This window comes from Theropithecus gelada, chromosome 9 (assembly GCF_003255815.1).
Source record: "Theropithecus gelada isolate Dixy chromosome 9, Tgel_1.0, whole genome shotgun sequence".
Classification (NCBI taxonomy): Eukaryota; Metazoa; Chordata; class Mammalia; order Primates; family Cercopithecidae; genus Theropithecus; species Theropithecus gelada.
The window spans coordinates 37,128,364-37,154,762 of NC_037677.1; the positions used below are offsets into that span (position 1 = coordinate 37,128,364).

At 44.6% G+C, this 26,399-nt stretch overlaps 2 protein-coding genes across 6 annotated transcripts in view; one reads left to right on the plus strand and one right to left on the minus strand.

Annotated features, from left to right (window-relative positions):
• Window positions 1-26,399, minus strand: part of CAMK1D (calcium/calmodulin dependent protein kinase ID) — a 490,031-nt gene that overhangs the window by 283,061 nt on the left and 180,571 nt on the right. The gene's annotated exons all lie outside the window — the stretch shown is intronic.
• On the plus strand, window positions 9,219-10,447 carry LOC112631768 (40S ribosomal protein S2-like). Of its 4 annotated transcripts, none has more exons than XM_025397237.1 (2): window positions 9,219-9,223; window positions 9,514-10,447. In XM_025397237.1, the coding sequence occupies exon 2, from the start codon at window positions 9,519-9,521 to the stop codon at window positions 10,398-10,400; it is 882 nt and encodes a 293-aa protein (XP_025253022.1). In that variant the 5' UTR covers window positions 9,219-9,223; window positions 9,514-9,518; the 3' UTR covers window positions 10,401-10,447. The 4 variants fall into 4 exon arrangements, with proteins under 4 accessions (XP_025253022.1, XP_025253023.1, XP_025253024.1 ...); XM_025397238.1 differs by lacking the exon at window positions 9,219-9,223 and having other exon boundaries at window positions 9,511-9,627; window positions 9,658-10,447; XM_025397239.1 differs by lacking the exon at window positions 9,219-9,223 and having other exon boundaries at window positions 9,511-9,606; window positions 9,658-10,447.

The window sequence follows — 26,399 nt, forward strand, 5'->3', positions numbered from 1 at the left end:
CAAGAGTTTGAGACCAGCCTGGCCAATATGGTGAAACCCCATCTCTACTAAAAATATAAAAATTAGCAGTGTGTGGTGGCACATGTCTGTAGTCCCAGCTACTCAGGAGGCTGAGGTGGGAGAACCACTTGGGTCCTGGAGGCGGAGGCTGCAGTGAGCTGAGATCACGCCTATGCACTCCAGCCTCAATGACAGAGCAAGACTCTTTCTCAAAAAAAAAAAAAAAGAGAGAGAAAGAAAAAAAAAAGGTCTGGAGATGGATGGGGTTGATGGTTGCACAACGATGTCAATATACTTGATGCCACCAAACTGTACTCTGTCAAATGGTTAAAATAGGCCGGGCACAGTAGCTCATGCCTATAATCCCAGCACTTTGGGAGGCTGAGGTGGGAGGATCGCTTGAGCCCAGGAGTTCCAGACCAGCCTGGGCACCACAGTGAAACCCTGTCTCTACAAAAAATTAAAAAATTAGCCAAGTACGGTGGTATACACCTGTCATACCAGCTACTTGGGAGGCTAAGGTAGGAGGATCACTTGGGCCCGGGAGGTCAAGGCTGCATTGAGCCATGATCATGGGACTGTACTTCAGCCTGGGCCATAGAGCAAGACCTTGTCCCCCACCGCATCCCACACCCTACCCCCCAAAAAGGTTAAAGTGGTAAAGTTTATGTTATGTATATTTCACTGCAATAAAAAGATAAACATAAAAGGTCTGCTTGCTTCTAATCAATGATGTTGCCTGAGGATGGATACATTGGAAAAACTAGATAGACCTTTTCACTAAATACCTCCCTAAAGGAGAAAAAAATTATATCAACTGTAGGGTGCCAGCTGGAGTGAGCAACTTGATATTTACAAAGGACTCTGGCATATATCAGTGAATCCACTCCTTACAGCAACCCCATGAAGCAGACGAGAAGTTACTGCCATCTCCATTTTACAGATGAGGATACTGAGTCCCATCACACAAGTGGTAAAGGGCAAAAAATAGAACTCGGTTTCCTATTGCCTCCGAGGTCCTTTCTCAATGAGTCATGCCAGGCTGATACCCATGGCTACCAGGGCGTGTGCTTGGCAAGCACTGCAGGTGACAGGGATGGAGGGGTTAGAAGACCCTGTCGTCAGATGAGCTGCCATCGCTCCAAGCCCGCAAATCCACCTGCTTTATCATTTAGCCAAACAATGTGCATTTACCTGCTTTAAGCTTTCGAAAGACGAAGTTCTCTGGCCTTCTTAAGGGATATGAGATTACCATAAACTGTTACTGTTCCCACAATAAACAGAAATCACTTGAAGACACTTCCCCTGTTCCAGGAAATTTAATTAGAAACATCAAACACAAAGCTCATGAATGAACAGTTTGAGCACTTTCTATGATATTATATAACACAGTGGTGCGTGTGTGTGTGTGTGTGTGTGTGAGAGAGAGAGAGAGAGAGAGGAGGGAGGTGTCCTTGTGACATGAAAGGCTACAGCAAGGAAAATGATCTGAAAACCTATAAAGACTTCCTGCAACCCAAGAACATAAATTCCAAGGAACAAAAGCAGGGACAGAGTGACAAAGTTTTAAAAAATACAAAGAGGTCAAAGCAGGTTGCAGTCTATAGGCTATAAAACACAAGCATTGTGCATTTAAAGCTGAACGATGGGGCACTCCAGCCAGACTGAATCATGCTGGCAACTTAAAATTGTCGTCTGGGCACAGCTGTCACTGGCCTGGAGCCCGTGCCCCACTCTTCTCTCTGCAGTCCGCCTTCTTCCTCCACCACCACTTGACTGGACCCTCGTGGGCAGGGCCCCCCCAGGGGTCTCCCAGTTGCTAAACCCAATGGCTTCCTCTCACTGCTCATCCTACTGGTTTTTGCCTTGACCTTCTTCCTAAAATTCTTTGCTTCTTGGTTCTACAGCATAGCTCTCTCCTTCTGCCTCTATGTCCATTTCCTCTCCATCTCCATCTCCTCTTCCTCCCTTCAAACATCAATGGGCCCTCAAGGGTTCATCTGCAACCTTTCCTTCTTCCTAGTCTGTATCTTCCCCATGGAAATCTCAGCTGTTTCCATAGTCTCAGCCCCCTCTGTCCTTTGATGGCCTCCTAAGCTTCATCCACATTTTAATCTCTCTCATGTGCAAACCTTACCTTCTCCACCCACAAAGGCCCTTCCCAGCCTCTAAAGAGCACGATAACCAAAGTGAAACACAGTTATCTTTACCCCAAAACTTCTCTCTTTCATTTCTGCTAATCAGTAATGCGGCCTAGAAACCTGTCTACTTTACTGCTCTCCGTCTCTGCCATTTCCATCGCCAAGTTCATTCAGGTCTTCCGCTTGAGACAGGAGTCTCAAACGCCCACCTGTTCCTCCATCCCTTCACTGCTCCTCTGGTTCATGTCCTCCTTCTCTCGATTCTGCAATACCTCCACCCACTCCTTCCTGGTCCCGTAGCCCCCAGCGAGCCCACTGTTACCTGCTACCTCCTGTTACTGAAATTACTCTTCTGGAAGTAAGATTTGATTATGTCATTACCCTCCTTAAATCATTGAGGTTTCATGTCTATGGGATCAAGTTCAAATCCCTTTGCAAGTTACCCATGCCACTCGAAGCTTTTCTAAACCTGACCACAACTTTGCAGGCTCCTCTGCCACTACAGCCACTGTCCCCAACACAAACACTCCCCACCATATACAAGTCACCTCAACCCAACCACACCACTCAACGGGCAGTTTCCCGAACACACAATGGCCTTTCACACCACTGGCCTTTGTTAAAAGTTCTGCCCATCCCCTCCTTCCCTGAATGTCATTCATTCCTTTTTCTTTCTGCTTGGCAAAATTCCATGTCTTTTTCTTTTTTTTTTTTTTTTGAGACAGAGTCTCGCTCTGTCATCCAGGCTGGAGTACAGTGGTGCTATCGTGGCTCACTGCAACCTCCGAATCCCTGGTTCGACCAATTCTCCTGCCTCAGCCTCCCGAGTAGCTGGGATTACAGGCACATGCCACCACGCCTGGCTAATTTTTGTATTTTTAGTAGAGACGGGGTTTCACCATGTTGGCCAGGATGGTCTCGATCTCCTGACCTCGTGATCTGCCTGCCTTGGGCTCCCAAAGTGCTAGGATTATAGGTGTGAGCCACTGCGCCCAGCTAATTCCAAGTATTTTTCAAAGGCCCAGATGGTATATTTCCTCCTTTTTCCTTTTTTGTTTTTTTACTGTGAGACAGAGTCTCACTCTGTCACCTAGGCTGGAGTGCTGTGGCGTCATCTCAGCTCACTGCAACCCCCCGCCTCTGGGGTTCAAGCCGTTCTCCTGCCTCAGTCTCCTGAATAGCTAAGACTACAGGCGCACACCACCATACCCAGCTAGCTTTTTTTTTTTTTTTTAGTAGAGACGAGTTTTCACTATGTTAGTCAGGCTGGTCTCGAACTCCTGACCTCAAGTGATCCGCCCACCATGACCTCTTATTTCCTCCTCTTTTAAGGTTTTCTCAATTGCTTCTCACCCAGGCAGAATGATGCTCTCCTTCTGAAAAATGTGGCTTAAATTTACCTATCCCATGTGCACATCCCATTACAGTCCTTAACATGCTTCCTATACGAGAATAGGAGGTGCATGTATTCTGTTTCTGTGTCTCTAGACCTAATAAAACTTGTGCCAACTGCTGCTCAAGACACTTCTGATGATGACCATTATTGGGGGCTCTCCTCTGATTCCCCATCAGGCTCTTCACTCTTCTCCTGTGCTGTAGATCTGCAAAGTAAGTAATGTATCCTAATGACCTTCTACTCAACACCAGTACTATCCACTCAACACTAGTACTATCCACTCAACACTAGTACCATCCACTCAACACTAGTACTACCCACTCAACACTAGTACTAGAAAACAGTACTGTCTCTTTTCTCCTTCATAATATGTTTCTCTAAGTTTCTATGCAAGCCTGTGCAGAAAGAACCTCAAAGGTTTCTCTTGAGGCATATAAATTATTTGAGTCCCTCTGATTTATTTTAAAACATGCACTTACGTGCCTGAATGCTTAAGTAATATTATACAGTTGAATAATCCAGAGATCACTGTTTGTTTTGACTGGAAAAAGTCTTAAATTTGTTAATTTATGATATTTTCTCCCTATAAACCTTCATCCTTGTTGAATAAGTAAAATTTGGTAAAAAGAAACAGCAGATTTTTATACAGATGAAAGGACTTTAGAAAATGCATAACTGTGGGAGAAATAAAAATTTCAGTGTTTCAAAAATTGCATTTTTTCAAGTTGTGACAAGACATTTATTTGAATCATAAAGAAAGCCATTATTCTATTTAAAAAACACCAAATTTCCATCAAAAAGGAATCTCTGTGATAAATTGCTGGAAAGGTCAAATAAAAATTTAATCTTGAAATGCCAAATGTTTTCTTCACCTGATGATAGGCTGTACAAATTGCAAAAGTTGAATCCTTCCTCCTTTTCCCCACATTTCAAAGAAAATCAAATCATCACCCACAGGCAGCTTATCCTGATTATAAGCCAGGTGCCTGCAAGGAAATAATCTTTTGAGAACCAAATTTCCAAGACTAAAGGAAACCATCCCATTTTCCATAGTGATGAAAGAATTCTAAATGGCTACTTAGACTTTTAACTTCATACATGATGGCTCTGGAAAATAAAAGCTGTTTTGCTTTGCTTTATCTAGTCAGTTTCAATGGACTGTGGTGTTACGATGGTTGGCTCTCCATGCTGTTAAATGTATACCCAGTCCTCTCTGAGTGAAATGATCTGAGGTCCAAGTGACCAGTGAGTGACAGGGCAAAGAAAAGAAGCAGACCTGGGCTCTGGGAATGTTCTTCCTGAGTTCCCTGAAAAAGGAACACAAAATGCATGTGCCCTAAGGATGCCTTGGCTAAAAACAGACATTTAAGGGCTTGTGAACTGGTTTTTTACCCTTCTCCTGTGCTATAGATAGGCATGTGCTTACCTGTAGTTAAAAAATTATCATAGAGTCATTCTGACTCCAGTCATCTTAACTCCAGACCTTTAGCTTATGCTGGGCCCAGAACTCAGAACCAAGCCAAGCCCAGAGATACGCTGGCTAACTCCCTCCTCACTACCAATTATTATTGTAAAAAACGGAAACAAGAAATCTGTTTCTATCCCAGTTTCTCATAATCTTTTGCAGTTTCTAATACCTTTCATCTTTAACCTAAGGTTGTTAAGAATAATCGGGCAACAGCCAGGCGTGGAGGCTAACACCTGTAATCCTAGCACTTTGGGAGGCCAAGGGGGGTAGATCACATGAGGTCAGGAGTTTGAGATCAGCCTGGCCACCATGGTGAAACCAGTCTTTACTGAAAAAATACAAAAATTAGCCGGGCGTGGTGGTGGGTGCCTGTAATCCCAGCCAACTCGGGAGGCTGAGAGAGGAGAATCACTTGAACCCAGGAGGCAGAGGTTGCAGTGAGCCAAGATCGTGCCACTGCACTCCAGCCTGGGTGGCAGAGTAAGACTCTGTCTCAAAAAAAGCAAAAAACAAAAAAAACAAAAAAAAAAAAACAAAAAAAAACAATAATAGCTGGGCGTGGAGGCTTACACCTGTAATCCCAACACTTGGGAAGGCCGAGGAGGGCGGATCATCTGAGATGAGGAGTTCAAGATCAGCCCGGCTAACATGGTGAAACCCCGTCTCTACCTAAAATACAAAAATGAACCAGGAGTGGTGGCGGGCACCTGCAGTCCCAGCTACTCGGGAGGCTGAGGGAGGAGAATGGCTCGAACCCGGGAGGCGGAAGTTGTTGCAGTGAACCGAGGTCATGCTGCTGCACTCCAGCCTGGGCGACAGAGTGAGACTCCGTCTCAAAAATAAATAAATAATAAATAAATAAATAAATAAATAAATAAATAAGTGCACATTATTTTAAAATAAATTCTTTTCTCGGACAAGAGCAATTTAATCACAAAATGGTCAAAAATTGTAGCCTCCTACCAATCTGCTGTGACCTGCACATTTTAGGTGCTCCAAAACTGTTGGTCAAACGGAACTGCTGAAACCTGGAAAGGACTCCTCTGACTTTTAATGAGAATCAGGAATTCAGGAGCTGTCTTTTTGATTCATGACAGTTCACTAAACCAACCACTGGGTGAAATTATATCCATCCCAAATTAGACCAAGAAATAATCAGATGATACTGAAATGATGTGCCCTATTAGCTTAGTGTAGCTATTATTGGCTCTTTGCCTTTCTATGCTTTTTAGTCATTCTACATACAAATCAGACTGACTGTGTTATTAACTTGATGAACAGCATCGCTTCCAGCCTACTGCCCTTACCAGACTGTGTAACTGGGTCTGTAGATGTTACCCCCTGGCCTCTGACCATAAATTAAAATGTTCTTTTCTACTAATCACATTATTTTCCCCAGTGTCACATCAGCACAATATTAAAGGCTGGTTTTAAAACACTGAAAAGCTGGGGTGCCATGGCTCATGCCTGTAATCCCAGCACTTTGGGAGGCCAAGGCAGGAGGATCACTTTAGGAGTTCCAGACCAGCCTGGACAACAGGATAAAACCCCATCTTTACCAAAAAAAAATCAAAAATGATCCGGCCATGGTGGTGCGTGCCTGTGGTCCCAGCTACTCATGAAGCTGAGGTAGGAGGATCACTTGGGCTGGGTGGCTGAGACTGCAGTAAGCCATGACTGCACCACTGCACTCCAGGGTGACAAAGAGAGATCCAAAAAAAGGAAAGGAAGAGAGGAAGGGAGGGAGGAAGGGAGGAAGGAAGGGAGGAAGGGAGGGAGGGAGGGAGGGAGGGAGGGAGGGAGGAAGGAAGGAAGGAAGGAAGGAAGGAAGGAAGGAAGGAAGGAGCGAGCAAAAAATGAAGTTGGTGGTACTTAGCTTGAGACCGTCTAGGAAATAGGTGCCTTTTAGACCTATTGTTCCAGATCAGAATCAACTCTTAAAACGGAAAAACCTGTTTGCTAACCCTAACCCTTATAGACCCCAGAGAATTCGAATGGATCATAACAGTAGTGAAGTCGGCTGGGCGCAGTGACTCACGCCTGTAATCCCAGTACTTTTCGGGTGCCGAGGTGGGTGAATCACAAGGTCAGGAGTTCGAGACCAGCCTGACCAACATGGTGAAACCCCGTCTCCAAGAATACAAAAATTAGCCGGGCGTGGTGGCACACACCTGTAATCCTAGCTACCCATGAGGCTGAGGCAGGAGAACTGCTTGAACCCGGGCAGTGGAGGTTGCAGTGAGCTGAAATCATATCACTGTACTCCAGCCTGGGTCACAGAGCGAGACTCCATCAGAAAGAAAAAGAGAGAAGGAAGGAAGGAAGGGGGGAAGGAGGGAAGGAGGGAGGGAGGGAGGGAGGGAAGGAATGACAGTAGTGAAGTAAATGGTCTCAATGTTCAATGTCTACGCAACTCTCCCAGCAAAAATTTGGCAATTTTAGAAGTGACATTGACTCCTTCTGATAGAATCTTCAGCTAAAAATCTTCACTAAATCGCACACCACTAATGACATTTTGTAGTGCTAATTCAGCACATTGACCTAAGAAAAGCCAGGCCCAATCTGGAAAATAAAGTTCCGCCAAGCACACACAGCAAAAAGACTTGCTTTCACATGCCTGAAGAACAAATGTGTCCAAGAAAATGCATATCCAACTTAGATACAATGTCTATTCATTAAAATGTATCTTTTAAAGCCCTGCACCTGACAATTACATAGTAAGCCTTACATTTGGTTATGCTAATGCTTGAGCTAAAAGTATTAAAATTCTATTTCTTAAAAAAAACAAAAACTGTAACTCGGGTTCTTATTAACTAGGACTGGTGCCTGACCAACCAGTTCAAATTAGAAACATATCCTTAACTTTAGCAAGTAGATGCTTAGGAACAGAGAGAATCCTTCAAAACAGTTACGCTTTCTCACTGAAAAATTCTCGTCTTCCTCTTTAACTGGTCAGATCCTCAATGATAAGCAACCCCTGCATAATAGCTTCAAGAACCATGATGAGACATTCTTAAATACACACACCATTAGCTTAATGTTTGTCCAGATCAGTTTTCATTCTGAGTACAATCCTATGTCTGAAACTGCCACCAGGGCAGGTCTGGGTTATGACAATACTTGTCACAGGGAGAAGGCATCAAAATGCTGACACAATAATTACTTGTGACATCTTTGGTTTCTGCAGGTGTTTCTGTGGCACTAAATCTTTACTGTTCACAGCCTCACTGATCCAAATGCAGAAGACAAATAAATTCCACATGAGAGCTTACTGCCACACTCTTAAAAACACGCTTCGTTTAATAGCACTCCTTGCTTTCCTCCTTCACTTCTCTGACAGGCTCCCACATTTTATCTCTGCTCTTCTCATGCCATTTGTTAAAGGTTGATATGGAACCGAAGTGAGTCAATCATTTTTTTTCTTGTACCAACAGGGAACATCCATGGAAGCCTGGTTTTTGGAGGCAGAGGCAGAATAAAATATTCAGGCCAGACACAGTGGCTCATGCCTGTAATCCCAACAGTTTGAGAGGCCAAGGCAGGAGGATCACTTGAGGCCAGGAGTTGGAGACCAGCTTGGACAACATAGCGAGACCCCCAACTCTACAAAAAAAAAGAAAAAGAAAAAATTAGCTAGGTGTAGTTGCACACGCCTGTAGTCCTACCTCCTTGGGAGGCTGAGGTGGGTGGATCGCTTGAGTCCAGGAGTTCAAAGTTGCAATGAGCTATGATCACACCATTGCACTCCAGCCTACAGTGTGACACAGTGAGACCCTGTCTCTTAAAAAAATATTCAGTTCTTTTTGAGATTACAAAATCTCCTTATAGCTACAGCGTAAAAAGCTGGCAACACTCAAGGGCAAATAAAGTGTCCAGGTGGGCCATGCATGCATTTGTTGCCAGGGTATATTTTCCATGGATGACAAAGGTACTGACTTGGATGAAACTGCAACCCCCGGGATACTCTCTTTCTTCATCACCTGTGCGGACCTCTTCGCCAGCACTTCTCACTGTGGTCTTCCCAGATCTCCTGCTGGAGACAGATTTCTCCCTGCAGAGGTGGCTCTTCAGAGGCGAACTCCCCCTTCTCACTTCCATCCCTGATGATGGGGGAACCAGACCTAGCAAATGCTCATGTTCTGCCCTCTGGCTGCTACAAAAATCCAACATGCTCCTAATGTCAGCCGCATAGCCCCATTGTCACATGGTGGGCAAAACCTGAATGGTGAAGTGGCGATGGGACAGAATGTTCATGATTAATCCCAACAGGCCATCCCTCACCCAGCCATTCCCACTCGCCAGATCCTCTGACTTTAGGCACTCTTTTGAGCTTATTTTCATTCTCATTCAGGGCAGATGTCTCAACAAGTAACTTAAAGGAAAATTCTTTTAAGTTAAGTTCCCTGCTAACTAAACACACATCAATACACTTTAAGTATGCTTCAAGCTATTCCATAAAAAAACACAGAGTCCTTATAGGTAAAATAATTACTACATTTCAAGAGAACACCAAATGGCGGATGACGCCGGTGCAGCGGGGGGGCCCGGAGGCCCTGGTGGCCCTGGGATGGGGAACCGCGGTGGCTTCCGCGGAGGTTTCGGCAGTGGCATCCGGGGCCGGGGTCGCGGCCATGGACGGGGCCAGGGCCGAGGCCGCGGAGCTCGCGGAGGCAAGGCCGAGGATAAGGAGTGGATGCCCGTCACTAAGCTGGGCCGCTTGGTCAAGGACATGAAGATCAAGTCCCTGGAGGAGATCTACCTCTTCTCTTTGCCCATTAAGGAATCTGAGATCATTGACTTTTTCTTGGGGGCTTCTCTCAAAGACGAGGTTTTGAAGATTATGCCAGTGCAGAAGCAGACCCGTGCTGGCCAGCGCACCAGGTTCAAGGCGTTTGTTGCTATTGGGGACTACAATGGCCACGTCGGCCTGGGTGTTAAGTGCTCCAAGGAGGTGGCCACTGCCATCCGTGGGGCCATCATCCTGGCCAAACTCTCCATTGTCCCGGTGCGCAGAGGCTACTGGGGGAACAAGATCGGCAAGCCCCACACCGTCCCTTGCAAGGTGACAGGCCGCTGTGGCTCTGTGCTGGTGCGCCTCATCCCTGCACCCAGGGACACTGGCATCGTCTCAGCGCCTGTGCCCAAGAAGCTGCTCATGATGGCTGGTATTGATGACTGCTACACCTCAGCCCGGGGCTGCACTGCCACCCTGGGCAACTTCGCCAAGGCCACCTTTGATGCCATCTCTAAGACCTACAGCTACCTAACCCCTGACCTCTGGAAGGAGACTGTGTTTACCAAGTCTCCCTATCAGGAATTCACTGACCACCTTGTCAAGACCCACACCAGAGTCTCTGTGCAGCGGACCCAGGCTCCAGCTGTGGCTACAACATAGGGTTTTTATACAAGAAAAATAAAGTGAATTAAGCCTGAAAAAAAAAATAATAATAATAATTACTACATTTAAGGGACATTTGGCTGTGTCTGTGTAAAAAAAAATCAATATTCTGGCTTAAAACAATCAATAAAAGTTTGAAATAGCAGAACACTAGAAAAATTCTAAATATCCATTAATAGGGGACTGGTTAAGTAAGTTACAATCTAAAAAAACAATGGAGACCAGGCGTGGTGGCTCATGCCTATAATCTCAGCACTTTGGGAGACCAAGGCAGGAGGATTGCTTGAGGCCAGGAGTTTGAGACTACCCTTAGCAGCGACCCTGTCTCTACAAAAAAATAAATAAATAAAATAAAAACTTAGCTGAGCATGGTGGTGTGTGCCTGTCGTCCCAGCTACTTGAGAGGCTGAGGCAGGAGGATCACTTGAGCCCAGAAGTTCAAGGCTGCAATGAGCTATGATTGCACCACTGCCCTCCAGTCTGGGCAACACAGTGAGATCCTATTTCTAAAAATAAACAAATAGATAAATAAAAATACAATGGAGTACTATGCAGTCATGTAAAATAATTAAGTAGATTTACTTGTATAATACAGAATTATTCCCAAGATATACTGTTAAATGCAAAAACAAAGATGCAGAACATTGTGTATTTTATATTCCCATTACTTATCCCTATTTTACAGATGTGGAAATTGAACTCATCAAGGTTCAAGAAGTTGTCTAAATCTCAAAGCTAGTGTCTGGAGGGATTTTGACTCCGGTGTGACGGGCTGATGAAATGCTGCTGCTGGCAAGGTACCCTGGGACCACACTGTGGACATTCTGAACATCAGATGAACAGCGTGCACACAGTGCAGCCAGCAGTGAGAAGGCACGAGGCCTTGAATAAATGACAGAAACAAACAGAGCCAATTGATATGTAGTATTCTCAATCCCATCAAATGTGTTTTAGATAATTTTTGTGTTCTCTGACATCCTTTTGAACAGAAACAGGTAAGCATCCTCCTTAACAACGTGGTATGCCTCTGCCAGGCAGAAAATTCATTTATGATCTACACTTTCATTTGTGATCTACACTTTCATTTATGCTACTGAATGATATAAAAAATACCTTCTCTATTTTTCCTTTAAAAGTGTCTTACTTTAGCAAGTGTTTGCTTCATAACTGGCTGGATCTCCCTACACTAGCCCGAAACACCCTGCATGTCTTTTGATCACTGAGCTGCACCTTGGGCAATTTAACAAACAAGGTTGTTAACAGAATTTGGTCAAGATGCAAACTATTCTGTGCTTCCTTATATATATAAAGTTGGAGCACAGAGAACAATTCCTTTCCCCAAGAAAACAGGTTATTGTGCAAAGAATGAAGCTTCCCTAACCTAAATAATCATCATCATTATGATCATCACCATCATCATCATCACAGTCATTATCACCATCACCATCATCATCATCATCGCCATCACCACAGTCATTATCATCATTTTCGCCATCATCATCACAGTCATCATCACAGTTATCACCATCATCATCTCCATCACTGCCACCATCACCATCACCATCATCATCGTTGCCATCACCATCGTCAGTCATCATCGCCATCATCACAGTCATCATCACCATCATCATCACTATCACCATCATCTCCATCATCATCACCATCATCTCCATCATCATCACCATCACAATCACCATCACCATCATCTCCATCATCACCATCATCATCACCATCATCATCTCCATCATCATCTCCATCACCATCATCATCACCATCATCACCATCATCACCATCGTCATCTCCATCATCACCATCATCACCACCATCATCACCATCATCTCCATCATCATCACCATCACAATCACCATCACCATCATCATCTCCATCATCACCATCATCATCGCAATCACCATCACCTTCATCATCACCATCATCATCACCATCACAATCACCATCATCACCATCACCATCATCATCATCACCATCAACGCAGTCATTATCATCATCATTTTCACCACCATCATCACAGTCATCAAAGTTATCACCATCATCATCATCCTTGCCATCACTGCCACCATCACTATCACCATCATCATCACCATAATTGCCATCACCATCACCATCATCGCCATCATCATAGTCATCATCACCATCATCACTATCACCATCATCTCCATCATCATCACCATCATCACCACCATCATCGTCACAGTCATCATCATCATCGCCATCATTACGATCATCACCATCACCATCATCATCGTCATCATCATCACCATCATCAATACTGCTCATTAAAAACTGTATATATTTTTTTTAAGATACAGGGTCTTGTCCTGTCATGCAGGCTGGAGTGCAGTGGCATGGTCACAGCTCCCTATAACCTCACATTCCTGGGCTCAAGCCATCCTCCTGCCTCAGCCTCCCAAGTCTAAATGAGCATAAGCTTATTTTTAAAAAACTATTTACCAACTACTTCCCAATTCTAATAATAACCCTGCATGATAACATTATTATGTCCATCTTACAGCTGAGAAAACTGAGGTTGAAAAAGGTGAAAATTTTGCTAATATGGCACTAAACTGACATTGTAACCCTAGTTTGATGCCAAAGTCACGCTCTTTCATTTTTAAACCACGCCTCCTCACTGGGTATAATTTTACAATTTAGAAAGAGTAACAAGAGTGAGGGCGGTGCAGAGGTTTTCTTCCCATATGCCCCTCCTCCAAAATACTGTCTAAATTCTCATCCAAAATGGGCTACAATGGATAGACAAATCCATTGAAATTTTCTTAACCAGAGACCTCTCCAAGGAAACCCCAGTGACATTCTCTTCCTTCTCAGTTTCTCACAGTGATTGCCCACTTCAACCTCAAGGGCTGAAGACAGAAATTTTCTTCCCTCCTACTTCCATGAACCCAGACTCTCTATTAGGGGAGAGTGGAAGAATTGTTAAGTTGGACTCTAGGCTCTGTTCCTAAACCACTCTTTGTAGAATTAGGCACTCATCTAATTGCCTTGACATCTTAAAATTCTACATCCTAGTTTTCTCTGTTTTCCAAAGTGCAAATACTGACTGACCAAAGTCCACAGATGCAAGACGGACCCTTACGTTGCCCCACTTGCTAATTTCTTCTCCTCCGAAATGGCAACCATCTCTCTCTATTCACTTCCTGACTCACAGAGCCAACTTAATCTTCAAGTACAGCTGACAGTTTCTCCCATTCCCTACAACATAATCACATTAACGTTCCAGCAGAAAGAAAAGTTCATACTTCCTAGGCTTTAGTGCCATGGTAAAACGCTTTAATTGCTGTTCAGTCATGTACACATAGACTAATCAATCTGTTGTGGGGTGCCAGATGGTGGGTGGATGGATGGGTGGGTGGGTGGATGGACGGGTGGGTGGGTGGATGGATGGATGAATGAAAGAATGGGTGGATGAAATGGATGGATGGATGGATGGATGGATGGATGGATGGATGGATGGATGAATGAAAGAATGGGGTGGATGAAATGGATGGATGGATGGATGGATGGATGGATGGATGGATGGATGGATGGACAAATGAATGGATGAATGGATGGATAGATGAATGGGTAGATGAATGGATGGATGGATGGATGGATGGATGGATGGATGGACGGACGGACAGATGGATGATGGGTGGGTGGGTGGGTGGATGGATGGATGGATGGACAGACAGATGATAAACAGATGAATAAATTTATAGATGGACATACAGATAGCATTTTTGTACAGTTACAGACGCGTAACCAGGGCAGGTCTCTCTGCTGAGAATCGAACGGAATGAGGAGAGAACTCCAGGCACATGTAGAAGCCTCTACCAGGAAGACAGAAGCACAAATGTAAGGCCTTTTGGGTTGGCAAGGCTCTGGTTACAGAAGAGCAGGAGGCTGTGTGAAGAGAGAGAAAATGGGGTTCACAAGATCCCTACAGGGCTTTGGGGCCGTGGCAAAGACTTGACAGTTTTCTTCTGAGAGATGTGCAAATCCACAGGTCGTAGGACACGCATTTCTTCTGTGTGACAGGTAAAAACAAACACAAAAAAGCCAGCCCATACAGGCAACACAAATGTCATAATTCCAGCTAAATTAATAATGACCAGATGTCAATCAGGCTCCCGAACTTTCTCCTAGGCCCATCTGTGCCCTTCCTTATAAAATCCAGTTTCAACAAGAACCCTGCTAACTCAGTTTAGCAAGAAGCCTCCACCACCTTGGACATCTGAGTCCCCCTGAGATCTGATGAGGGTCGTCATCCTCCAAAACCCCCAAGGTGACATCTGATCACCTTGGCCTGTATTCAGCAAGAGTCCTGTTAGGTGGGTTTGGCCAGAATCCCCCTTTCCTCTGATGTTCTTCTCAGTAATCTTCCATCCACTGACCACCCCCACGCAGCTCTGCTCCTGGGCATTATAAACCTCCTGTTTTCAGAGTTGAGCCCGATCTCTCTCCCACACTGCAAGATTCCCCTGCAACAGTCCCTATCACCATCGTCCGGAATGAAGTCTTCCTTGCTGTGCTCTAGCAAGTATCACTGGATCATTTTTTTCTTGAACACCCTTAAAAAGCCGACTCACGCCTGTAATCCCAACATTTTGGGAGGCCGAGGTGGGCGGATCACCTGAGGTCAGGAGTTTGAGACCAGCCTGGCCAACATGATGAAACCCCATCTCTACTAAAAATACAGAATTAGCCGTGCTTGGTGGCACGTGCCTGTAATCCCAGCTACTCAGGAAACTGAAGCAGGAGAATCACTTGAACCCAGGAGGCTGAAGTTGCAGTGAGCCAAGATCACACCACTGCTCTCCAGCCTGGGCAAAAAGAGTAAAACTCCATCTTAAAAAAAAAAAAAAAAAAAAAAAAGTGGACTTGATACTGATTTAGTCAAAGTTCCTCATTAAGCTATGAAAAGGCCTGTTGTTCTTGTCTCAGTTCTCCCATGAGGCTGCCTACACTCTTCCTTTTTTTTTTTTTTTTTTTTTGCCTCAGTTTTGCCACCTGCAAAATGGACATGAGTTCCACTGCCCTCTCCCGCCACCACTTTAGATGAAAGCTGCGAGGGAGAGCTCCTGACCTGCCCTGAGACCCCCGCAGTGGGGAAAGCCTTAACCACACACGGTCTGCATGTTTGTTTTCCACACAGCGCTGGCTGCAGGGAGAGTACTAATGTTCTTCTGCATCTAATCACTAGTCTGCTGGACACCTAGCAACTGGCCTGCACCTCCTCGGGCCCTTCCTGGAACTGGCCCTCCATCCTCATCATGGCAAGCCAATGCACATGTCAGCAAAACGTTCTGGAAATGTATCTAAACCACACACACAAAAATGTAATACTAATATGATTTAACACTGTCCCGCGTGCCATACACTTCAATGCTTCTGAAAAGTCTGCTTCAACATAAAAACCGGATACACAGATTGTTTCCACTGTTCAATCAGATACATCTCACAAGCAGCAGCAAAATGATCTCCCTTTCTCCACTCACTGTTCCCTTACCTTCACCTGCAGGAACAAATCACCACGTCTCACCTCTTATAAACGCGAGGGTCACAGAGCTAAAGAGATCACCTGTCAGCCTCCAGGACCCTCATCTTTCCTGAGGGTAAATGTCACAGGCAATGATGCAGACCATGTGTCTTTACTGGATTTTAAAACAAAAATACCAAGTCCAGCATAATCTAAACTAAGCGGGTCTACTTTCCCTGTGTGTTCCCAGCTAGTGGCTGACAGCGCCTTCCCCTTTCCACGGGCCTCACAGTGCGCGGAACAGAAAAGATCAGAGAGTACATTTTAAAAAGGGAAAGATGGAACACAAGTCATGCCATTGTCCTTTGGCCGAGCATTTGATACGGCCTCCAAGCAAGTGACATTTAGTCAGTCAGTTCCAATGCCTTGGCCATGCTTAATTACACAGAAAGATAATCTGGGTTTCTTGAAGAATTCGGTTGATTACATTTCTAAATTTAAAAAAATACAACGAAAACATTGGAACATTTTAGGGGAAAAGAATTAGAAGATATACATAGGTTAATCTTCTTAAGCAAAATGCAAAACCCAAAAGTCTCAGTGGAAAGGGGAAAATATTCAACTCCTGCTAGTAAAATATTAATAAAGAGATAATAGTCCTGTTACGTCAAGGGCTTCCCACTAACACAGCCATGTGCACAACTCCAGGGGCACTCACTGTGCACAGAAATCATGCCCAGCAGAGATGGTCTGGGTGGGCCTGCAGATGCGGGGAAGGATACAGACATACAATTCACAGAATGGCCAACGCGCATATTAACTGATGCTCAAAGCTCACTAGCAGTCGCCAAAATGCTAAACAAAACCTCGGCAAGGCAGGTTTCTTCTCAATAGGTTGGGAAAAGGTAAAGTGATGTGGGAGAGCTGCTAAGTATAAACTACTACAACATTTTGGGAAACTAATCTGGCTATGCCTGTTACATTACATTGTAAGAACTCTATTCTACACAAATAAAAGCATTAAGCTGGGCACGGTGGCTCACGCCTGTAATCCTAGCACTTTGGGAGGTCAAGGCAGGCAGATCACTTGAGGTCAGGAGTTCAAGACCAGCCTGGCCAACATGGCAAAACCCTGTCTCTACTAAAAATACAAAAATTAGCCAGGCATGGTGGTACCCATGTGTAATCCCAGCTATTTGGGAGGTTGAGGCAGGAGAATCACTTGATCCCGGGAGGTGGAGGTTGCAGTGAGCTGAGATCACACCATCGCACTCCAGCCTGGGCAACAGAGCAAGACTCTGTCTCAAAAAATGAAAAAAGAAAAAAAAAAGAAATAAAAGCATTATATAATGGTATATGTATAAAGAAAGATGCTTATTGCAACATTATAAGAAGTGAAAAACAGGTCGGGCGTGGTGGCTCACACCTGTAATCCCAGCATTTTGGGAGACTGAGGCAGAGAAATCACGAGGTCAGGAGTTCGAGACCAGTCTGACCAACATGGTGAAACCCTGTCTCTACTGAAAATACAAAAATTAACCAGGCGTGGTGGCGCATGCCTGTAATCCCAGCTACTCAGGAGGCTGAGGCAGGAGAATCGCTTGAACCTGGGAGGTGGAGGTTACAATGTGCCGAGATGGCGCCACTGCACTCCAGCCTGGCAACAGAGTGAGACTCCGTTTCAAAAAAAAAAAATCAAGAAGTGAAAAATGATGAAAACAACAGAGATTCCTAGTAAGAGTTTAATGGTACATCTGTACTATGGAATATTATATGGCTAGCTACTGAAAAGAATTTATCTAGAGGGATGTAAATATCCCAATATATCTAGAGGGATGTAAATATCCCAGATGTAAATATCCCAAATGAGAAAAGTAAGCTAAGACAGTCTAGTCCGTCATTCAGCAGAATATTCTGTAGCAGTTTAACTAACTGACGAGATCTACATGCATTAACAGAAATAAACCTGGAAAACATAATTTATATCAATCTATAGAATACACACAAACCAACACTAACCACTACACTGTTTGGGTATATAATACATACACAGGTAGTGAAAGTACAAACACAAACAAATAGGATACACCACCCGCTTAAAGTAAAGGTTGCCTCTGGAGAGAAAAGAGGTGCTACAATGGTTTGAAGGTCAGGCGCAGTGGCTCAGGCCTGTAATCCCAGCACTGTGGGAGGCCAAGGTGGGTGGATCACCTGAGCTCAGGAGATCAAGGCCGGCCTGGTCAACATGGTGAAACCCCATCTCTACTAAAAATACAAAAATTATCTGGGTGTGGTTGTGTGCATCTGTAATCCCAGCTACTCTGGAGGCTAAGGTAGGAGAATGGCTTGAACTCACGAGGTGGAGGTTGCAGTGAGCCAAGATCACGCGACTGCACTCCAGTCTATGAGACAGAGTGAGACTCCATCTCAAAAAAAACAAAAATTAAAATAAAAAAAAAGACATGAAATATGGCTGGATGTATAACTTTTTTTTTTTCCCCCAGAAATCTGAAGCAAAGATGGCAAAATGTTAATTAACATTTGCTCAATCTGGGTGGTGGGTACATGGTAATCTGTTCACTGATTTTTCTACACTTTTTGGTAAATCTGGAATCTTTCATGATTTTCAAAAAATTAACCAAAGGCATAAAACATAATGGTGCCTTCAGGAAACTGCAGAGTTGGGAGGACACATATGGAAGGAGACTGTTAGGTCCCAGCTCCCTATGGAAAGTCCAGGTTTATGTATAGTATCCCAGCACAGCAGTTAACAGCCACACGGTGAAGCCCAGGGCAAGGTACTTATCCCCTCTGAGCCTGTGTCCTCATCTGTGAAATGCAGATGGTACCACTACAACTCCATGGGGTTATGAAGAGATTCAGTGAGAAGATGAAAATTCTACCCTCGCTACTTAGCGCAGTGAGTAAACAGTAACCGCATGGATGAGGCAACAGACCCTACCACGAAACTATGCACAAAACGTTACAAGAACTCAGAGGCGAGAGAACTCAACTTTGCAGGCCAAAATTAAGCACCAAACCTTCACAAAGTGGCCACATTTGAGTCATCTTTCAGGAGTGGGAATTTTCCAGAGTAAACCTGTCCATGTTTGCAGAGTACAGGACCAACACTCTGTTAGAACCTAACTAAAGAGGCCCAGGGGTACTAAGAACGGCTTCTGGATGCTGGCCAGGCAGTTTTAATAACTTTACTTCACTCCTGGCCCCATTATTTCTTGGAGCTGATTTCATGGAGGACTTATTGGCCATTCTCATGAGGAGGAATCACCACTTAATGGGGTAGAGTTAACCACTAATGGCGATGGAAGAAGGGAATAAAGTCCCTGCTCTTATACGCTTAGGGGAGGAAAAAAAAAGACCCAGAAAACACCGAACAAATAAAAACAAGTCACTTCAGAACCGAGAGTGAAATTTGGTAGTATCCTAAGAGGTTGGAGCCAGAGCTGGTGTTAGCAGACAGAGCTGGGAGAGACGGGGCCTGGCCTGGCTGTGCACAGATGTGCAAAGGGCCCTGCGGTGGGTGGGTAACTGAGAGCAGGCAGAGTCCCCACGGGCAAGGCAAGCAGGTGCACGCGATGGGCTGTAGCAGCGACTGTGCCTCACTTCCTGTGTCTCAGCTTATCTTAACGCTTTTCCAGCTAACAGGATCCTGATGTCACCAGGGCAACAATGTGTCCAGTGGCTAGCTGCTCACCAAACCGGTTTCCTTCTCTTCCCAGGCACAGAGCTAGACTCTAGTTCCCAACCTTGCAGTTATCTGTGGTCACATGACTGGGCTCTGCCAATGGAGACTAAATGAATGACATGGGCACTTCTAGGCTGGCCCACAAACACCTCTCACACATAACTCACCACTCTAGTTCACCACCTGCCTGCTAAACGCAGAGGACTCCAAGGTCCTGGAGGAGAACAGTGCACAAGATATAAGGAGCTTAGGTCTCAGTCCCCACGCGGAAGAACTACTGCCAACCAGGAATATCCACACTGATCCCTGACAAGAGAAAAATAATGGCTTATTTTGTTAAGCCATTAAAATGTGGAGGTTTGGCCAGGCGCGGTGGCTCATGTCTATAATCTCAGCACTTTGGGAGGCCGAGGTGGGCGGACCACCCGAGGTCAGGAGTTCGAGACCAGTCTGGCCAATATGGTGAAAGCCTATCTCTACTAAAAATACAAAACTTAGCCAGGCGTGGTGGCACATGCCTGTATTCCAGCTACTCGGGAGGCTGAGACAGGAGAATTGCTTAAACCCGGGATGTAGAGGCAGCAGTGAGCCAAGATCTTGCCACTGCACTCCAGCCTAGGTGACAAAGCAAGATTCCACCTAAAAAAAATAAAAATTAGCTGGACATGGTGGTGGGCGCCTATAATCCCAGCTGGGGAAGCTGAGGCAGGAGAATCACTTGAACCTTGGACGCAGTTGCAGTGAGCTGAGATCGCGCCACTGCACTCCAACCTGGGTGACAGAGTGAGACTCCATGATTGGTTGGTAGATAGATAGATAGATAGATAGATAGATAGATAGATAGATAGACAGACAGACAGACAGATAGATAGACGGATGGATGGACGGACGGACGGACGGACGTGGAGGTTGGTTTGTTACAAGAGCTAACATTGGCCTATTGCACCAAATTACAAAAGTACAATCCCCAAAATTCCCTTCCAGCTGGAGGTAGCCAGTGAGACTCCAGCCAAGCCACCCCGTGAGGCTTGCAGAAGAACTCCTGCAAAGGGGTTGATTCAGCTATCTGGCAGATTCTTTTGTCCCTTGCCCAGGAGATGTCCTGGAATAAGAATGTGATGGCTGGATCTCCAGCAGTCAGCTTGTGACCCTGAGGATGAAGTTTCTAACGGTGACGGACCAGAAATAAACAGAAAGAACCTAGGGTTTCTTGTATCTTTACAGAGCTGCCATACTAGCCTTGCAGACCCGATTTTTAAAATTATTTTACATGAAATAATAAACCCATAATCTATTTATGCCATGTCAGAACACTAACTGCTCCTCCCAAGTTTTCTGTTACTATCAGCCAATTTTGCCTCTTTAGAAATAAAGTGGCCACAAAGATGACCCGGTTAGACCGGAGGGGCTGTGTCATTTGAAGAGTAGTGGGAGGCGGGTGGCTCATGATAACACAGACTCATTATCATAATGGCACTAAAGACTCAAAAAGTACAAAAACTTGGTACCTAACACTTTCCATGAAGCAGAAAACAGTATCTACACTGTGACTGGAAAGTAAACAGATCACAAGTTTATGGCAGGAAAATTATTCTTTAAAAGGATAAAAACTCATGATTGGGTCAGTCTGCGAAGGAGGACGGCAGCACATTATGGAATGATAACCAGGAGATGGTACTTGGAGTGACATACGAGCCACCTCCTTCCATTCAGATAATCTCACGGCCAGATGAACGATGCAAGGGAAAGCTGAGTCGGTGCAGAGGAACACCAACCACTGCCAATACACAAAGCGGTGCAGTCGGAAAGGGCAGTCTTTCAACATGTTTTTAATGTTTAATTTTTGTGGAGACATAGTAGGTGTATATATTTACAGGGTGCATGAGACGTTTTGATACCGACACGCAATGCGTAATAATCCCATCATGGAGAATGGGGTATCCATCCCCTCAAGCAATTACCCTTTGTGTTACAAACAATGCAATTATAGTCTTTTAGTTGTTTTGAAATGTACAATTATTATTGACTGTAGTCACCCTGTTGTGCCTTCAAACAGTCTTATTCATTCTTTCTATTTTTTGTACCAATTAACCATCCCCACTTCCCACCTACCCCCCTCTCCAACCTTTCCCAGTCTCTAGAAGCCATCCACCTACTCTCTACCTTCATGAGTTCTACTGTTTTGCTTTTTAGATCCCACAAATAGGTGAGAACATGCGATGTTTGTCTTTCTGTGCCTGGCTTATTTCACTTAACACAATGATCTCCAGTTCCATCCACATTGTGGAAAATGACGGGATTGCATTCTTTTCATGGCTGAATACTACTCCACTGTGCATAGGTACCACATTTTCGTTATCCATCCATCTGCCGACATTTAAGTCACTTCCAAACCTTGGCTACTGTGAACAGTGCTGCAACTAACACAGGAATGCAAATATCTCTTTGATACACTGATTTCCAGAAAGGTCTTGAAAATAAAAAGATAAACAGGAATCTTTTGGCCAAGTGGTCAATATGAATCTGTTGAGTAAAGGAATGGAGACAAACTCCCAAATTAAGAAAATTATAAATTGGAAATTATAGTTTCCAATTAGAAATTTTTCTAATTATAAATGAAAAAAAATAAGATTTTTTTCTGTTATAGCAATGATTTAATTGCTCAATAACCTACCCAGGGAGAGGGCTGTCAACTGGAAATGATGGGCTAGGCTAGCCAAAACTCTCCCCTGTGTAGTATTTCTAATAAGCCTTTATTGGGAAGAGCCGGGTAAGGGACCTGTTAGAAATTTACTACGAGAGAATTCTCTGATCCTACATTATAAATCTTTGTAATTAGAGACAGAAAATCTCCTTCGACTTTACTGTCAATTCCCTGGCCTCATCATTTAGCAGTTATTTGCCATATCAACCACCCAGGTAAGAGGACCAGCAAAAGCAATTTTTCAGTTTGTGACCAACCCGGAGAGAACAGGATGAGAACATTATTGCTTAGAAAACAGAGAAAGGCCAGGCAACGTCAGGAGACGGCAGTTTTCCGTCTTATTTCCTCAGTGATAATTAGTTTGCATTTTGTATTTCTCACTGGAGCATGTAAGTTGGGTCTCGAAGGAGTGAGCACCATCCCACGCTCTTTCTGTGCAAAATGGGAGGCGTGGTTTGGATCCGTTCCACTGCGATGATTCCCTGGAGTCTCTCCTGCTCTGTGGCGGTTCACGATGGTAGACGCTGTAATCATTATGTTTATCATCAGTAACTTGGTTCCAAATAATTGGACTTTATTCACAGACAGTTTGTTTAAGCAAATGTGATGCACATAGTAAGCTCTGGGCACTAGAACCTTCTGACATTAGTAATTTCCATGTGTCCCTGGCAACCACTATCTCATTTCAGGACAGGGGAGAAGGGGGATGAACGCACTCCGAGAAGCCTCTTGGAGCCAGCCTTGTTGTGTGCCTAACTAGGTCCTTAATATATATTTCTGAAGACAAACAAGTTATCAGCACGTCATAATCAAACTGTGATGGACTGTCTGTGAATGCTCAAAGCAAGAATACTGATGTGAATAAAAACTTCGTGAAGGCATCCGCTGCCTGTTTCATTTTCTACAGGAGAAGCCTCACATGTAGGGTCCTTGAAGCCTGTGCTCAAATTAATTGTCTTATCCTGGATAATCTCAACCTTTTTTTTTTCTTTTCTTTCTTTCTTTTTTTTTTTGAAGCAGTGTCTCACCTGTCTTCCAGGCTGGAGTGTGGTGGCACAATCTCAGCTCACTGCAACCTCCACCTCCCGGGGTTCAAACAATTCTCCTGCCTCAGCCTCCCGAGTAGCTGGGATACAGGCGCCTGCCACCACACCCGGCTAATTTTTGTATTTTTAGTAGAGCCAGGGTTTCACCATGTTGGCCAGGCTGGTCTCGAACTCCTGACCTCAAGTGATCCTCCAACGTCGGCCTCCCAAAGTGCTGGGATTACAGGTGTGAGCCACCGCACCCGGCCTAATTGCAACTTCTGATTACCTCAGTCTCCAATTTTAATGATGAAACAGAAAGAAAGGGGTCTAAAAAAGTAAACTGCAAAACTAGTTCTTGGCAGAAACTAGGGGAACTGCTGCCTCCCCAGACCCCGAGGCCATGGGAAGACTTTCCTGGAACCCCCGTCAATTCTCCAAGACCCCACAAAACACACAACAGGACTTCCGCGCTTCTCCATTGGTTAGACTGCACAAACCAAAACTATTAACATGTCAATTACCGAGCTGTCTGTTCCCACCAAAATATCTACCATGTTGAATGGGAAGATTACCAACTGTCAGACCTGGATGACTCAGAGATCATGAAGTTCAACCACCCCACTTCGCAGAAAAGGAAACTGAGGCCCAGAGAGGAAGAATGGCTTGCCTAAGACCCAGTTGCTTACAACCTGAGGTAATTCAGTCCCGTGCTTTCCCCAAACAAGATATTCATGTCCATCTGAGAGTTCAGCCTGTCTAGGGCTCTCCACTCACAGTCTGAAGGGAGCAGCCTCACTGTGTTCCTGTGTTGATGCCAACAGCCTCCGGGTTCAGCGGGGGCAGCGCTGAGGAATGCGTGGCCTTGGGAGCCAGCCAGACCTTGATCCAAATCCCAACACCAGAGCTCATCAGCTGTGCAGATTTGGGAAATGACTTAACTACCCTGAATGGCAGCTTCCGCTTACACAGAGCAGGGATACTATTCCCTCCCTTAGAATCACAGTAAACACTGTGTGCTTACGTATATCACAGGCACACCATCGAGCTTCATACAGGGTGGCCAGTTGGCTTAATGTCTTTTTCATGAGTTTATAAGAGAAAATTCACATTTGTTTCCATTTCCAAAACCTCACCTCCATGAAGCACATGACAAGAGATCCACATTCATCCCAGTGTCATATGGGGAAAAAAGGCTTCTTATCTATTCTTGCCCATATTTAATCATTTTCATCCTGAAAGGCTCATGGGTATCTAGCCGTGGAAAAAAAATTCATTATAATATATATTGCCTTAAGGGCTTTCTTCATGACTTTTCCCAGCACTTGTATTTTTAAATTACATTTGCTTAAAAGAGACTTTCTTGCTCAGCCAGAACGAACAAAATTTGTGTGTGGCCACTGTACATGGAGTAAGGGACTACCCGGCGCTGTGTGGTTTATCTCTATGACCTGAGAAAACAGACTCACAGACCCGCTACTAAACACTCACGAGCACCAGCCGTCTACAGCACGTATGTCATCTAAATCAAGCAAACTCATGGTCAACAGAAATCATGCAATCCAGAAACACAGACTCATAGGGAGGGGAGCCCCTTTGTCCCAATTTGCCAGGACAATCCCAGTATAATTATTCCTAGCACCCCTTTGCACCCAGAAAAGTGTGCCAATGTGGACAAGACGCTCCATGGTGATTACACATACCATTCGCACATGGCGGGTACCCATAGGTAAGACGTCCTCAGTAAAGAAGAATCCATGAACCCTGACCCCAGTGTGCCAACCCTGGTTGGGAAGGTGGTCCACCCTCTCTGAGTATTTGTTCCCGCTTATGAAAAAACTGAGAATTATGCTACCTACTTTGCAGGGTGATTTTAACATCGGAGATGTGCCCTGCAGGGCGCTTGGGACATCTGTGCCTTACAAATGCAGCTATGACGACGAGAGTGAAGATGAGAGAGCAAGCACAGGGGCTCACACCTGTAATCTCAGCACTTCGGGAGGCCAAGACGGGCGGACTGCTTGAGACCAAGAGTTCAAGACCAGCCTGGGCAACGAGGGGAGACATTATCAAGTCCAGGAGTTCAAGACCAGCCTGGGCAACAAGGTGAGACACTATCTCTACAAAAAATAAGAAAATTAGCCAGGTGTAACGGCATGCACCTGTAGTCCCAGCTACTCAGGAGGCTTAAGCAGGACGATTGTTTGAGCCTAGGAGTTTGAGGTTGCAACGAACCATGATCATATCACTGCAGTCCAGCCTGGGTGACAGAAAGGAACCCTGTCTCCAAAAAGAAAAAAAAAAAAAAAAAAAGTGAGGATTTCATCACTTTACCTGTCTAGAGCTGTTTCCTTATCTATAACACCTGACACTCACAAATCATTTTACCTTTGACATGGTGCCTCCCTGCCCATGATGGGTGTGATTGTTAAAATCAGGAGGTGGGCTTAGACCCCATGAGTCTCTTCCAACTCTGACCGCCTATGATTCTACTATTCCAAGATTTGCTGCCTACAAATGTACCACACCTTCCAGAAAGGACAGCAGTAGTCACTGAAATCACGCTTGTCTGTACTATAGAATTCTACTGGCACCTCTTCCGCAAGTCATCTGAATTTTCTCAGATTTCCTACATGCAGAATGAATATAATTCTTACTTTAGGATTATCAATGTGAGGCACTAACCAGGCACTTCATTCTGAAAGTGACTTGTACATTCATCGCTGAGGCACTTTTCTAGCTAGCATGTGCTAATATGTGACAGTCAAGTGTTAAGATATTAACATGCTTCCTCTTATTGTATCATTGTAGTTATGTCTGTGGACTTCTGAGCCATACAACCTAGATCATTCCTTGACTAAGTAGCTATGTGACCCTGGCAAATGACTTAATTCCTCCAAGGAGGTAACATCATCTCTAAAATGTGACTAACACCACCCACCTAATAGGGTTATTGCGATGATTAAATGGGTTACTATAAGGATAATGCTGAGAACAATGCCTGGCCCTTAGTAAGAATTAGATAACTGTTATTTGACTTGTCATTGCTACTAAAGGCCAAATAAAA